This window comes from Elgaria multicarinata, chromosome 1 (genome assembly GCF_023053635.1).
Source record: "Elgaria multicarinata webbii isolate HBS135686 ecotype San Diego chromosome 1, rElgMul1.1.pri, whole genome shotgun sequence".
In the NCBI taxonomy this organism is placed as follows: domain Eukaryota; kingdom Metazoa; phylum Chordata; class Lepidosauria; order Squamata; family Anguidae; genus Elgaria; species Elgaria multicarinata.
In genome coordinates, this window is record NC_086171.1 from 2,813,008 (window position 1) to 2,828,027 (window position 15,020).

Genomic DNA, 15,020 nt, shown 5'->3' on the forward strand with positions numbered 1-15,020 from the left:
TATACAGCCCCATAGCCGAAGCTCTCTGGGCGGTTTACAAAAGTTAAAAACAATGAACATTAAAAACAAATATACAAAAATTTCAAAAGCATAAAAACAGCAATATCCATTTAAAACAGTTATTCTAGGGTCAGTTAAAAAAAACTCTCATATATTAACTTCCTGGGAGAAGAGAAACATCTTGACCTGGCGCCGAAAAGGTAACAATATTGGCGCCGGGCGAGCCTCATTGGGGAGATCATTCCATAATTGGGGGGCCACCACTGAAAAGCCCCTCTCCCTTGTTGCCATCCTCTGAGCTTCCCTCGGAGGAGGCACTCGGAGGAGGACCTTAGATGTTGAGCGCAGTGTACGGGTAGGTTCATGTCGGGAGAGGCGTTCCGTCAGCTATTGTGGTCCCAAGCCATGTAGGGCTTTATAGGTTAAAACCAGCACCTTGAATTGGGCTCGGAAACATATTGGCAGCCAATGCAAGCGGGCCAGAATCGGTCTTACATGTTCGAACTTTCTGGTTCCGGTTATCAATCTGGCCGCTGCATTTTGCACAAGCTGCAGCTTCCGGACCATCTTCAAAGGCAGCCCCATGTAGAGGGCATTGCAGTAATCTAATTTGGAGGTTACCAGAGTGTGGACAACTGAAGCTAGGTTATCCTTGTCCAGACGGGCTTAGCTGGGCCACGAACCGGAGTTGGTAGAAAGCCCTCCGTGCCACTGAGGCTGTCTGAGCCTCAAGTGACAGAGATGGTTCTAGGAGAACCCCCAGACTACGAATCCTGCTTAATCCTGCTCTTTCTCAGAACCCCACTTCCAAAAACGGAATAAGCAGCAAATGCCCTGAGCTACCTTCTTCCACAGTACAGAGCTATAAAAGTGACAACCAAATATTTCAGCCCCTTAATCTCAGCCAACAAAAAGATGGTTGTTTGTGAATCGCCCAGAGAGCTTTGGCTGTTGGGTGGTATAGAAATTAATTAATTAATTAAAATTTTAAAATAAATACATTTTTGGAAGGTGTTTTCGTAGAACTTTTAAATTTTCCTTCTCCAGCTTTTGTCACTTCTGATCCCAGTTCGTCGCTTCTGGTAATTTAGGACGTAGGGATTGACCCGGGCTGCATGGCGGGGCTTGGGTGTGTCGGCCTGAAGGAAGTGGAGAGCAATATTTTATCAAATTTAATACAATATACTGATGAGAATTGGCTGAAAATGGCTCTGAATCAATGTATCACCTTTTCCACTGGTTTTTTTTTATTATTATTGTCTACACTGCATAGCGTTAGCAAAGCTTGGTCAATGCGGGCTTCTGTGTGTGTTCCCATATTTTCAGCTTCCAGGCCAGTGGTGGGGGGGGGGGAGCATTAAGGGTATAAATGCAAACTTTCTAGCATCAAGCAGAAAGAGTTTTCTCCAGGTGCGTCCTGCCGGTCTGCTTCAGCAGGGTGGTTCATTCTCCCATTTCCTTCCAGTTGCATATGGGCAAGCAGGCAGAGGAGCAGCAGAAGTACGGGGAGAGGGTAAGTCATGTGAATAACCCGCGCGGGTGCCTTCTGCCTGGCTGCCTGGGACGGAGGGGGAATCTAACCTGCGGGCCATGGTAGATCTCCCCGAGGGGCTCGTCTTTCAGCCGTTTTGAGGATTGCGATGTCGAATTGGGCGGCTGCGGAGGCACGAGCAAAATCCGTGTGGCAGAAGGGGTGGGATAAAGGGGCGCGCTCCGTCCAGTGCGTGGAATGGCTTAGGCCTGCCCAGTGGGCTTCCCTTCTGGGACGCGTCATCCGCCGCTCTTGCAAGTCCCTCCAAAGAGGTTTGCCTGGAGCAGCTGGAGTTCTAGAAGCAGACGCTCGTGGCCTCCCGTGGATTCGTCCTGCTGTCGCCCAGGTCCCTTGGCTGCCACACGTCTATCAGCCTCATTCCTTCCCAACGAAAACCTGGTCTGGGGCTCATTCTGCACCAGGCTCCATCCCAAATGTTCTTGGACTGCAACTTCCGTCAGCTCTCGCCAGCATGGCCAAGATAAGTGATGGCAGGAGTTGCAGTCCAACCACCTCTGGGGTGGGGGTGCACAGGCTTGGTCCTTGTTCTATGCCCCTATGGGATATGAGGAGCCTTGAGTGAGCCTAACAAGGAGCAGGGACTCTGTGGGCGAGGGGAGGGCCAGAACTGCCACCCCTCCCCGGAGACTGAGTTGTTAGCAGGGATCGCGTTCAGCGTGAAGCTTGCTTAAATTTTTAAGAAGGGTTCTCTGTAGAAACTGCTGCATTGTCTTGCTTGTCGGGGGCTTTGCAGTAAAAACTCCTGGTCTTCTAGCTGCAAGGATGGCAGGAGAGGACAGTATAGTGGTAACAAAACCCAAAACTGTGTGGGTTAGCAAGCCTCAATTGGGAGCAGCCTGTCCCGGGCCGGAGGGGCTAGAGTTCAGCAAGTTTGTTCTGAAAAGAGAAGAAGGTTTTGTGTAGGAGGGGGAGAGACTAAAAGGGGGCGGGGGGAGACCGGGAGCTGTCTATGGTGCTGAACCATTTAATGCAGGATCCTTGTTAATTGGGGTTCATAGAATCATAGGATAGTAGAGTTGGAAGGGGCCTCTAAGGCCATCAAGTCCAACCCCCTACTCAAGGCAGGAATCCCTGACAGATGGTTGTCCAGCTGCCTCTTGAAGGCCTCTAGTGTGGGAGAGCCCACCACCTCCCTAGGTCATTGGCTCCACTGTCATACTGCTCTAGCAGTCAGGAAGTTTTTCCTGATGTCCAGCCGGAACCTGGCATCCTTTAACTTGAGCCCGTTATTCCGTGTCCTGCACTCTGGGAGGATGGAGAAGAGGTCCTGGCCCTCCTCTGTGTGACAACCTTTCAAGTCCTTGAAGAGTGCCATCATGTCTCCCCTCAGTTTTCTCTTCTCCAGGCTAAACCTGCCCAGTTCTTTCAGTCTCTGGGTCAGTCCTATGCACAAAACCTGCAGAGATTCCGTTTCGTGCTCTCTTTGGGGGGGGGGGCAAGGGCCGAGGTAGGAAAGGCCACTCGTGTTTGGGGGTGTGGTGAGGTGGGTTGCAGGAGGAGGGGGACCAGCTGTGGCACAGAACGGGGAGCCACCCTGGATGGCTGAGAAGGTTCTGATGCAGCTCCCCCTGGGAAGGGGCCCCTGTCACGTGAGCCGGGAATCCTAGAGCCGGGGAGGGCCTCTGGTCCCGACGCCCTGCTCGGGGCAGCTGCCCAGCCACTGCCGCAATCCCTCCAGCTCCTCAGGCGCTCAGAAGTAGGCTTGGATTTGTAGAAGCCCAAAAAATGAAGGAACCCCAAGAAAGAAGCCAGAGGCAAAGGGGTGAAAACGGAGATGTGGTTTATTAAAAATAATGACCGACGCGTTTCCGACCCGGGGTCGGAAACGCGTCGGTCATTATTTTTAATAAACCACATCTCCGTTTTCACCCCTTTGCCTCTGGCTTTTGTATTTGTAGACAGTGTATGGCAAGTGGGGTGCAGTAGACGACTGACTGTATTCTCCCCCCCCCCTTGCCCTGCCCTGCCCCCCCCCCTCCATTTTGCACCTGGCTCTGATTGGTGGGCCTCAGGGTTCTAGTAAAACAAAAACGAAGTAGGCCCCGCAAGGCCAAAACCCTCCTAACATTGCTGACGGGATTACTGTCTTGCTCTTTCTTTCTCCCTAGAAGGTCCCTCTGCATTTCTGGGTTATTTGTGAGGCTTTGCTCATCCCAAGTCTCTCGCTTTTTATGTAAAGCCGCTCCGGGGTTCTGTTGGACTGAATCTCTGCCCTCTTTGCAGGTCATCTACTTCCAGAGTGCTCTAGATAAGCTCAACGAAGCCATCAAACTGGCCAAGGTACAGCTGCTTCCTTCCTTCCTTCCCTTTTGAATTCTTGGTGGCTTTGAAGCCGCTCTCTCTAGCCCGTCCCCCTCTATTGGCCGGGCTGGCTGGGATTCATGGGAGTTGCAGTCCCAGCACATCTGGAGGGCACCAAGCTGGGCAAGGCTGCTTTTAAAAGTTCTGCAGTTTTTTTTAAAAAAATCCTGGTTTCAGTGGTCACGAAATCCCGGTTCTGCAGTTTAGCAAGTTTGTGCAAAACGACTGGATTTGCATGAGTTTGTTCCATTTGCATTGCTAAACTGACCTGGAAACCTGGTTCTGAATCCCAAAGCTTCTCCGTTCGACTGCAGAGATGAGGGAAACCCTCAGCCTCTCCACTCTCCAACCCTTTCCTTTGGAATATCTTCAGTATATGGATGCACTTCATACCAGGAGCAAAACCAGGGCTTTGTGAACTAGAGATGGGACCCAAACTCGTCTGTCTGAATCCACAGAGCCTATAACCCTATGAAGCCATCAGCTTGACCCCACAGATCTGTTGTTAGCCTCAGGAACAGCTGGCATGCAAGTTTGCATCATGGGAGGTGGAGAGAAGACAAACACCCAAAGGGACTTGCTGGATCCGGCGAAAGGTCCATCGAGTCTAGCCTGGCCGTCTTGTCGGGATGCCTGGTTGGGAAGCCCACAGGCAGCGTTTGAAGGCAAAAGCTTCCCCCGATTGATCATAGAATCATAGAGTTGGAAGGGGCCTCCAAGGCCATCCAGTCCACCCCCCTGCTCAATGCAGGGATCCACCCTAAAGCATCCCTGACACATGGTTGTCCAGCTGCCTCTTGAAGGCCTCCCGTGTGGGAGAGGCCACCACCTCCCTAGGTCACTGGTTCCATTGTCGTACTGCTCTAACAGTCAGGAAGTTTTTCCTGATGTCCAGCTGGAATCTGGCTTCCTTTAACTTGAGCCTGTTATTCTGTGTCCTGCACTCTGGGAGGATCGAGAAGAGATCCTGGCCCTCTAGGGAATGGTACTCAGAGGCACTTTCTCCGCCGTGCGTTTATCCCCTTTTTAAGCTGTCCAAGTTGGTGGCCGTTGTTTAATTTTGTGCTGTGTGAAGATGTCCTTCGTTTTCTCGGTCCTGGTGTTCTTGGTGGATTCCCAAATTCTGGTCTTTGTGTGTGAGGAAGGAGCGTGCCTCCACTCTCTCCTAGGGCCTTCTGTGGGACATACTGTGATTTCTTCCCGTTTGCCGCCTCTGCCCGTGAATTCCGTTCAAAGAGATACGGAATTAAAAACATTTTTTAACTATAATGCCGCTTCTTGCAGGGTCAGCCTGAAACCGTGCAGGAAGCGCTGAGGTTCACCATGGATGTCATCGGCGGAAAGTGAGTCTGTGCTTCTCTTCTCCCTCCTCCAGGGTTGCCCGGGGCTGCTGCGTCTCTCGCCGTGGCCCCCATTTCCTGCCCCCGATCTTAATTTGGCACCAAGGAAGCCTGCATTATGCAAAAAGAGAACCGTTGTAGGTTTCAAACAACCTGTTTTTTCCAGACTTAAAAACTTTTCTACCCCACCCCCACCCCCACCCCACGCCCCCCCACAAGTCCACGCAGAATATTTTGCAAGGCGGAAGAGGGAGATTGAGGCACGTCCAGGTTCCTTTTGCAATCTGACGGCTGGAAGCTTTGCTCTGCTCTCTGCTCTTCTAAACAGTTTCCATTTCCATACATTGTCATGGTTGGTTGATTACCTGCAACCGTAAGGACTAGAAGGCTTGTAAGAGGCGCCACGCTGAATCGGACCTATCTAGTCCAGTGTTCTGTTTTGCACGGTGGCCAGCCAGATGTTCCAGTGGGAAACCCACGAGCAGGGCCTGAGTGCAACAGCACACACCCCTCGTCCTGTTCCCCAGAAACCAGCCTCCAGAGGCCTGCTGCCCCTGATCCTGGACATAATATAAAACCATTGTGACTTGTCGATCACCTTATCGTCCTTTTTGCATGCGGTGGAACATAAATTCCTAAGCGAAACCATGAAGTCGTGCGCTCATGGAATGCATGTGGGTCTTTTAGTGTCCCCTTGGGCTCAAGGGGGGAGGGGGTGCCAGCCCCTCCCTCCCTCCCTCTCCCCTGCTCAGCTTTACAGAGTGAATACCTAGCGCTCCTCACACTCCAGGTGCCCAGCTCAGCTGCACCGTCCAAATCTTTTCTTGGGGCTCCCTAAACCCGGCTCTGTTGAAAATGAGCAGTGCTGCTATTGGTGGCCTGCTTGAGCTGTACTTCCCATTTAAGCTGGGAAATTCTCTCTGGGCCCGCCAGGTTTTGAATTGTCAGCCTCCTAGGTGTGTCTCTTCCTCAAACGCGGCCTTTCTGATCTTTCGTTGCTGTTCAGGTACACCTCTGCCAAAAAGGACAATGACTTCATCTACCACGAAGCCGTCCCTGCTCTGGATACCTTGCAGTCAGTGAAAGGTAAAGCGAAGAGACCTGGTCAGTGCCCCTCCCCCATGTGTCTAGGGCAGAGTGGGGGGGGGATACTTTAAAAGTACCTTTACAATTCACTTTTTAGTCCAGTGAATTGTATAAAAACAAGCAGCTACAGAAGGTGAACTTCGGGGACTTTTTCCTGCTTCTCTTGCCTAGAGAGAAATACTGCTTTTCCCTGGACTAGTAGCTATTGACAAGTCTCGTGATGGATGGCACAAAGCTTTGAAAAATCTGGGTACAGAATTGGATGAGATGTTACCAAAAATAAATAGAAGATTAGGACAAGGGGAATTTGGGATGTTTGCAAGTCCTGGCTGAGTCTCTGTTTTTGGAGTGCTTCCTACGGTGCAGCCTTTCCCAGCCTGGAGCTCTCCATATACATTGGACTGTAACTCCCATCATTCCCAGCCAGCATGGGAGTTGCAGTCCAACACCTCTGGAGGGCAGCAAGTTCCAGGAAGGCTGCCATCACGTGTCTCTCCTAGCGTAGCAAGTGCCAGCCCTCAACACTGGAGGACGTGTTGGCATGAAATGCCAGCCGCGTAGAACCGCACTGCCAAAATCACATGGTGGGTTTGTTTCCCGGCCAGATGTACAATGAGGACTGGGGCCTGCGTTAGATGAAGTCAGTGCAGCCTTATCGCAGTCACTGCGTTCTTTAAAAATGATGGAGGTGCTGAGATCTTGGCTACATACTTTAAATCATCCTTCCCCAACCTGGTAGGCTCCAGACGTGTTGAATGAGAGCTCCTGTATGTCCCAGCCAGTTGGTGTGTGTGTGTGTGAAAACGGGAATCCCTGTTATCTCCGGTCAGTGATTGGCGATGCCAGAGGTTCCTCCCTCCTCAGTGGGTTGGCGGGGCTTAGGAGGAAGAACTCCGTTAGCCGGGCGGGACATCTCCACAGGACGGAGCTTCACCACCCCTGCCTTAAAAGCTGTTCTTAGCAACACCAAGGACCCTTTCTTTTCTTTGAAAAATGCGTTACTCAAATCTACAGGAGCTCTAGGTCTAACCGTAATGTCGTCTTGTTGTTGTTCTAATTTATGGCTTGGGACCGCAATACCTGATTGAACGCCTCTCCCGACATGAACCTACCCGTACACTATGCTCAACACCTAAGGTCCTCCTCCGGGTGCCGACTCCGAGGGAAGCTCAGAGCGGGGCAACAAGAGAGAGGGCCTTCTCAGTGGTGGCCCCCCAATTACGGAATGGTCTCCCCGACGAGGCTGACCTGGTGCCAACATTGTTATCTTTCAGGCGCCAGGTCAAGACTTTCCTCTTCTCCCAGGCGTTTAACAGCACTTAACAACGCTAAGTTTGTTTTCTAATGGCCCCCAGAACTGTTGTTTTTAAATGGATACTGTTGTTTTTATACTGTTGTTTTTATGTTTCTGATGGTTTTTAAATTTTGTATGCTTTTTAAATGTTTACTGTTTTCAACTTTTGTAAACTGCCCAGAGAGCTTTGGCTATGGGACAGTACCCTATTTCTTTGATTCTAAGACACACTTTTCCCCCCATATAAACATCTCTAAAAACGGGGTGCGTCTTAGAATCGCGGGTGTGTCTTAGGTTTCTTTCTTCTGTTGGTGGTACTGAAATTAGTGTGCGTCTAGGAATCGATGGCGTCTTCAATTGAAGAGATACGGCATCTACATGTAAAAATAAATAAATAAATAAATGACATTCCTATGCCGCCCCATAGCCGAAGCTCTCGGGGCGGTTTACAAAACCCCCACGGCCTGGGAAGTTCCTCCCAGGCGCCCCCTGGGGATGCCCAGCTGCCTCTGACCTTGTGCCGCTGTCGCGCCTTCTGCCCAGGTGCCCCCCTCGTGAAGGCGCTCCCGGTCAACCCCACAGACCCAGCTGTGACCGGCCCCGATATTTTTGCCAAGCTGGTTCCAATGGCCGCCCACGAGGCGTCGTCTCTCTACAGGTGAGCTCCTCCGCCTGGCCTTGAGCGGCTTTGCATTCTGGGAAGCTCTTTGCCCTACCAGCTGCTTCGCGCAGCGCGGGCGGGGGAATCGAATCAGAGGAAGACGGAAGGCTGCGTTTGGGGGAACCTTCAGAGGAAGGAAGGGGGCGCAGCAAGGCACGGGTTTGGGTCGGCACCAGTTTGGTTCTTGAGGCAGGGGGCGGTGCTGTCCCACAGCAGAACGGCCGGCCGGGCCAGGCGGAACCCCGAAGCGAGGGGGTTGCAGCCGCTTCGTGGTCTGCGGCGCCCTTTGTGGGAAGTCCTTGCGCTAAGCGGCGTTTCCTCTTTGTCCCTCTCTCTCTCTCTCTCTGTGTCTGTCAGTGAAGAGAAGGCCAAGCTGCTGCGAGAAGCCATGGCCAAGATTGACACCAGGAACGAAGTCTTGGAGTGCGTATGTTTCTGGAATTCGGGGGGGGGGGGCGTTGTGGAAGGGCGGACGGTGATTCCCCACATGCCCACCCTTGGTAGGCAGAGCATCCTGGTGGGCTTGAATGGCCGGGGGATTCTGGGCGTTGTAGTCGGACGCATCTCGAGGGCGCTGGTTTGGAGAAGGCCGCTTCAGCGGGATCCTCCTCTTCAGGAGTCTCTTCGCGTCCCAGTGCCGTATTGGGGGAATGACGTTGGCCACGACCCTGGAGCGCCCCTCGCCCCGTGACGGCTCCAGCGGCTCTCCGAGGCCTTGTCGCCCATGAGGCTTGTGCGTGGGGGTCGCCCGGAGCGATTTTGCTCTGAACTCTGCGCGTCGCGCGTTTGAGTTCTTCCGTTTTGAAACGCTCGCTGCCCGGTCTCATTTTCCCGTAACGGAAGCAGGGCTGGGGTTGGGCGGCAGTTTGGGCCATCCGGCTCCCTTTCTCCACGCAAGGGGACGGTTGAGGCCCTGGATGTTTGCGCAGGCTGAGCCCAGTGCCCAAGGACTGCCGTGGACCCAGCCTGAGGAGACCTGGCTTTCCTGCAAAGCCGTTCCGTGCAGCGAATGCCGGGACTGGCGCAGGCGTGACCTGGCCATTAGAGTGGAGAGAACCGGCTTCTTACAGTCCTGGCAGAGGCAGACGGTCTTGAAGAGAAGGTGTTGCTGCTCCAAGCCAGCAGGCCTACGAGTCCATGTTGGTGCTGTGTGCGAATCCCAAAGCCTTTCTTGGCGCTTGAGGCCCCAGGGCACGGGATGGTTCGGGCGAGACTCCGTCGGGTGCTGCCTCCACCCGACCGCTTCCTCTCTCTCTCTTCGCAGGCAGTTCATGGACTCCCTGCAGCTGGACCCCGAGACGGTTGACAATCTGGACATGTACAACCACATCCCGCCCATCTTGATGGAGAAATGCGCGGCGCTGAGCGTGCGCCCGGAGACGGTGAAGAACCTTGTCCAATCCATGCAGGGTGAGCGGCTGGGTTTTGGGCCCCTGAGCCCTGGGGGTGGGAAGGAGGCGTGAGCTGCTGCTTTTCCGCCGTGATGAGCACCCTTTCTGTGCCACGTGGCAGGGCGGGGCACTAACACCAACCACGTAGCCCAGCTGTGGGCAAAGCCAGCGCCACAGGGTCTTCCTTCCAGCTCTGTCCGGTGGGGACAGGTTGCTTTTAACTTTGGGGTGCTAGAAGACGCACCTTCCCCCCCCCACACACACACACCTTCTAGCCAAATCAGAATCTCTTTCTTAGGAAGCTGAAATGTAGGCGCTTGAGCCTTGGGGGGGAAGTGTTTCTGAGCATGGGCAGAGCTTCCACAGAAGTGGGCTGGGTTTCCTGGCCAGCTTGACCCCGGCCCAGGCTTCCCCAAGTTGGTTGGAATGGCGGGTGGCCTCGCAGCCTGCGATGGGAAGGGCTGCGGGCCGTTCCCTCCTGGCGTGCTCCGGTGGTGTCGGGGTGGGTGGGTGGGGGAGCCCAAAGAGGGGAGCAGCCGCCGCCGCCGCCGCCTCCTGGCTTCTGCTGCTCGGGAGCCCAGCCTCCCCTTCTCGGTTCTGACCTCTTTCTCTCCTCCTGCTTCCTCCCTCTCCCGCCCAGTGCTTTCTGGCGTGTTCACGGACGTGGAAGCCTCCCTGAAGGAGATCAAAGACCTCCTGGATGAAGACGAGTCCCAGGAGCAGAAGCTGCAGGAGGCGCTGGGCAAGCTGCCCCCACCGCAGCCGGCCTCCCCTCCCCCTCCCTCCCCCTCCTCCTCCCCCTCCTCCTCCGGGCTGGCAGAAGTGGCCAAGGAGTGGGCCAAGTACCTGGAGGTGCACAAGAAGGCCAGCTTCACCAACACGGAGCTGCACAAGGCCATGAACCTCCACATCAGCAACCTTCGGCTGCTCAGCGGGCCCTTGGAGCTCGTCAGGGCGGCCTTGCCTGCCCCCAGCCTGACGGAAGGTGAGGCGGGCAGCGGCGGCGGCGGAGGGACGCCTCCCCTCCCCTCGTGCGAGCCCTCGGCCCCTGGGGCGCACAGGCGCCTCCCTCTTTCTCGGTGGGAAGGGTCCGTCCCCCCCCTCCACCGGGCTACGCTTTCGCCAGGCTTTCAAGGCCGTTCCCCTCCCTCCAGCAGGGAGGGGCGGTGTGGAACTTCCGGACTGCCCGCATAAGCCACGCCAGCCCTTTGGTGGTTTCCCTGCGTTTCGTGCCCGTTTCCCCCCCCCCCCCCATTCCAAGAGGCTGAAATGCCTCGCCTGAGGTTTCACTACCTTTAAGCTAAGATAAGTTGGTATTTGGGGTGGGGGGGTGTGTTGTCTTTTGGCCACGCCCTTTTCCCTTTGGCCCCGCCCACCTGTGGAACGCGGCTCCCGAGAACGTCTCTGAAATTGTTTCTGCCCCCGACTGCAAGCGGCTTGACCTCCTTGCGCCCCTCCTGTGTTCAGCAGGGCGACACGTGGGCCGTGTGACTCTACATGTGCAGTGAGCAGGGCAGGTGGGAAGCCTAGTGCCGGCACTGGGTGTAGAAGGCAGCTTCATGGGAATGGCGGCCTCGTTCCTCCCAAGTTTCTAGCCCTTAACGTTGTCAAGTTTGAGATCTCTGGGAAACATCTGGTGACATTTCCAGAGCTTCAGCGTCCTTCTCCTCCTGATGGCCGACAGAAGTAGAGTTTATTTATTATTTATTTATTTATGGCATTTCTATACCGCCCGATAGCCGGAGCTCTCTGGGCGGTTCACAGAAATGAAAAACATTCAAAGTATAAAACAGCAGTATAAAACCATTCTATAAAATGCAATATAAAAGCTCAACCAGATAAAAACAGCAGCAGTGCAAAATTACAAATTTAAAACACCAAGTTAAAATGTATTTATAGACTGTTAAAATGCTGGGAGAATAAAAAGGTCTTCACCTGGCGTCTAAAAGCATATAATGTAGGTGCCGAGCGAACCTCCTTAGGGAGCTCATTGCACAGCCGGGGGCCCACAGCGGAGAAGGCCCTGCTCCTCCTGGTAGCCACCTGCCTCACTTCCTTTATTCAGCATACATTATTCAGCATACGAACGCTTGCAGAAGAAATTACAAAAATAAGTCTGATTTCCATAATTTTTGCAGACTGGGGAATTAAGCTTTCCTTGGCCCAGATTCTTGTTTTTATGGGTTAGCACAGAGACGTTGCAATACCTGAAATCTTCCTACATGAGATTTTAACTTTTTACTGTTCTGTGAGAGTCCCCGGATTCTGTGTGGGTGAGTCTGTAAGGTATTTGTCAGCCCAACTCCAGCCCACGATTTCTCCCCAAGTTCAGGGTTCCTCTGTACGCCCGTTGCTCGGCCGAGGGAGACTGAGGGGAGTCTTTGGGGAGAGCAGTCCCGTGGCGCCTGACCGGCTGCATCTTGCCCCATAGATGACAAGCAGGTGCTGCAGAACCTGAAGCGGATCTTGGCCAAGGTGCAGGAGATGAAGGACCAGCGGGTCTCCTTGGAGCAGCAGCTGCGCGAGATGATCCAAAAGGACGACATCACGACCTCCCTGGTGACCACGGACCGCTCCGAGATGAAGGTGAGCGGCCGGGTTGGGACCTGCCTCCGTTCCCTTTTGCAGAGTGTGGGGAAGGGGTGGTTGGTGGCGGCTGTGTGGGCTGAGGATGATGGGAATTGCAGTCCAACGCATCCGGAGGGCACCAGGTTGAGGAAGGCTGCCCTGGACCTTTTTCTCCAGGGCTCCTTTCAGAGCACACAGCTAGGACAGCCACTCCCGCTTGCATTTCCAGGGCAGTCAAGCTCTGAATTGTCAGCCAAAGGGCCCCTTTTTTCTAGGGGTGTGCACGGACCCCCTCGATCCTCTTCGCGCCCGATCCGGCCAGCCTCGATCCACCTAGGGGCCACTCCGCTCCGCTGCGGAGCTCCGGCTCCGAATCGGAGCTCCGCAGTGGCAGGGAGTGGCACCAGGTAAGGCCCTCCTCTCCCTTACCTGCATCCGTCCGCGGTCCTGCGGCTGCTTCAACTGAGCCTGAGGACTCAACCAGGAAGACCAGGCCGCAGTTGCGGCCTGGTCTTCCTGTTTGAGTCCTCAGGCTCAGTTGAAGCAGCTGCGGGACTGCGGACGGATGCAGGTAAGACCCCCTCCCCCTTACCTGGCTCTGCCGCCATCGCCACATGGGCTGCAGCGACAGCAGCAGGGCCAAGTAACCCCCCCTTACCTTTTTTGCAGAGCTCCGGATGGAGGCGGATCCGCCTTCACCTCGATCCGCTCTGCAACACTCCACAGCTCCCCTGATCCTCTTCACCTCCGCCTTAAGGGGAGGCGAAGCCCCCCGATCCGCTCCTGCTTCTCCGGTCCGAGGAGAAGCGGAGCACATCCCTACTTTTTCCCCTTTTTCTGAGCCCCCCGGATCACTCTGTGCCTGCCAGCGCTCTGATCTGCATGCCACGGATCCCCGGGGGGGGGGGCTTCTCCTTCCCCCCTTCGCCAGTTCCTAGACAGCCGTTCTCCTCAGCCCCGCCTCTCACAGCTTGGCCTGGCCTTCTGTTCCCTCTCGCTCCAGAAACTCTTTGAAGAGCAGCTGAAGAAGTACGACCAGATGAAGGTCTACCTGGAGCAGAACCTGGCTGCCCAGGAGAACATCCTCAAAGCCCTGACCGATGCCAACGTCAAGTACGCCTCCGTGCGCAAGGTCCTCACTGAGGTGGAGCACAAGTGAGTGAGGGGATTGGGGGGGGGGGGGGACGGACTGGGAAGCAGACCAGCGGCTGGTTGAACTGCTGGCTCCAGCAGACCCTCCCCAGGACTGCTCCCGCAAGACCAGCCAAGGAGGGCCCTGCTGGGCTGGAGCAAAGGCCCACCGCTCTGCCAGCGATGCTGACCAAGCAGAGGCTCCGTTAGTCTTAGAGTTACGACTGGGACACACGGAAACTGCCCTTCATCCGCACGACGTCAAGTCCAATAAAAAAGCCGTATCATGACACCCCCGAAAGGAAGTTCATCCTTCAGCCGGCAAACCCGACACATTCTGTTCGAAATAACTGAACGTTATATATGCGTTCTGCATGAATAGAAGTAGAGCTTCCAAATCACAGGAGGTACTGGTTCCTCTCTATTCAGCCCTGGTTAGGCCTCATCTAGAGTATTGCATCCAGTTCTGGGCTCCACAATTCAAGAGGGACGCAGACAAGCTGGAGCGTGTTCAGAGGAGGGCAACCAGGATGATCAGGGGTCTGGAAACAAAGCCCTATGAAGAGAGACTGAAAGAACTGGGCAGGTTTAGCCTGGAGAAGAGAAGACTGAGGGGAGACATGAGAGCACTCTTCAAAGACTTAAAAGGTTGTCACACAGAGGAGGGCCAGGATCTCTTCTCGATCCTCCCGGAGTGCAGGACGTGGAATAACGGGCTCAAGTTAAAGGAAGCCAGATTCCGGCTGGACATCAGGGAAAACTTCCCGACTGTTAGAGCAGTATGACAATGGAACCAGTCACCTAGAGAGGTTGTGGGCTCTCCCACACTAGAGGCCTTCAAGAGGCAGCTGGACAACCCTCTGTCATGGATGCTTTAGGGTGGATTCCTGCGTTGAGCAGGGGGTTGGACTCGATGGCCTTGTAGGCCCCTTCCAACTTTGCTATTCTATGATTCTATGAATAAAGTACAGTTCCAATGGCTGGGCCGAAAGAAAACCGTCTTGGTGCCGGTGGGATCTCCTTCGGAAGGAGAAGCCCAGGAGTGCGGTGCTCCTGGTCGACCCTGTGGGCTCTTCCCTCCATGCCTGGGTCTCGTCCCCTTTTCGAGCCGTCCAGGGTAGGGGCTGCTGCTCCTCTTCGGCCTTCCCTGGCCAAAGGGAACTCCTCTCCAGCAAGAGGCTCAGCCGGGGTTGGAGAATCTCCCTTGACAATTCACGCCAGCCTTCCCCAACCTGGACTACAACCCCCAGCGTCCCCCGGCCAGGCCAGGGAAGGCATCGGGTGGGGGAATGCTGGCGTGCAGGAAAGGGGAAAGAGCCAAGCCTGGAGGGGTGCACACGCTGTCTCTGCCCTTCGGGGGCGCCCTTCCCGGGGGCCTCCACCCACCAGACCCCAGAGGAAGCGCCTGTCCTCCGCCTGAGCCGCCGCCTCTCCCTCCTCCCCGCCAGGTGGAACACGACCTTGCAGACTCTGGTGGCTTCCTACGAAGCGTACGAGGACCTGATGAAGAAATCCCAGGAAGGGAAAGATTTCTACGCCGACCTGGAGAGCAAAGTGGCCAAGCTGCTGGAGAAAACCCGGGCGGCCTGCAAAGCAGCCGACGGGATCCGGCAGCAGGTCTTGGAGAAGTAGGTGGCACCTCCGCGGCTGAGGGGGGCGGGGGGAAGGCGGCGTGGCCCCCCTACCCTGCCTTTCG

The 15,020-nt window shown here is 55.0% G+C and overlaps 2 protein-coding genes across 2 annotated transcripts in view; one reads left to right on the top strand and one right to left on the bottom strand.

Moving 5' to 3' along the window:
- CCM2 (CCM2 scaffold protein) overlaps positions 1 to 15,020 on the bottom strand; it is a 247,433-nt gene that overhangs the window by 216,359 nt on the left and 16,054 nt on the right. The window lies entirely within an intron of this gene.
- The window catches only part of PTPN23 (protein tyrosine phosphatase non-receptor type 23), a 45,147-nt gene that overhangs the window by 21,390 nt on the left and 8,737 nt on the right, over positions 1 to 15,020 (top strand). Inside the window, 11 exon segments of the mRNA XM_063122176.1 lie at positions 1,466 to 1,513; positions 3,776 to 3,832; positions 5,138 to 5,196; positions 6,200 to 6,279; positions 8,117 to 8,231; positions 8,592 to 8,657; positions 9,499 to 9,644; positions 10,266 to 10,610; positions 12,057 to 12,211; positions 13,197 to 13,348; positions 14,773 to 14,952. Of these exon segments, the coding sequence (XP_062978246.1) occupies positions 1,466 to 1,513; positions 3,776 to 3,832; positions 5,138 to 5,196; positions 6,200 to 6,279; positions 8,117 to 8,231; positions 8,592 to 8,657; positions 9,499 to 9,644; positions 10,266 to 10,610; positions 12,057 to 12,211; positions 13,197 to 13,348; positions 14,773 to 14,952 (1,403 nt within the window).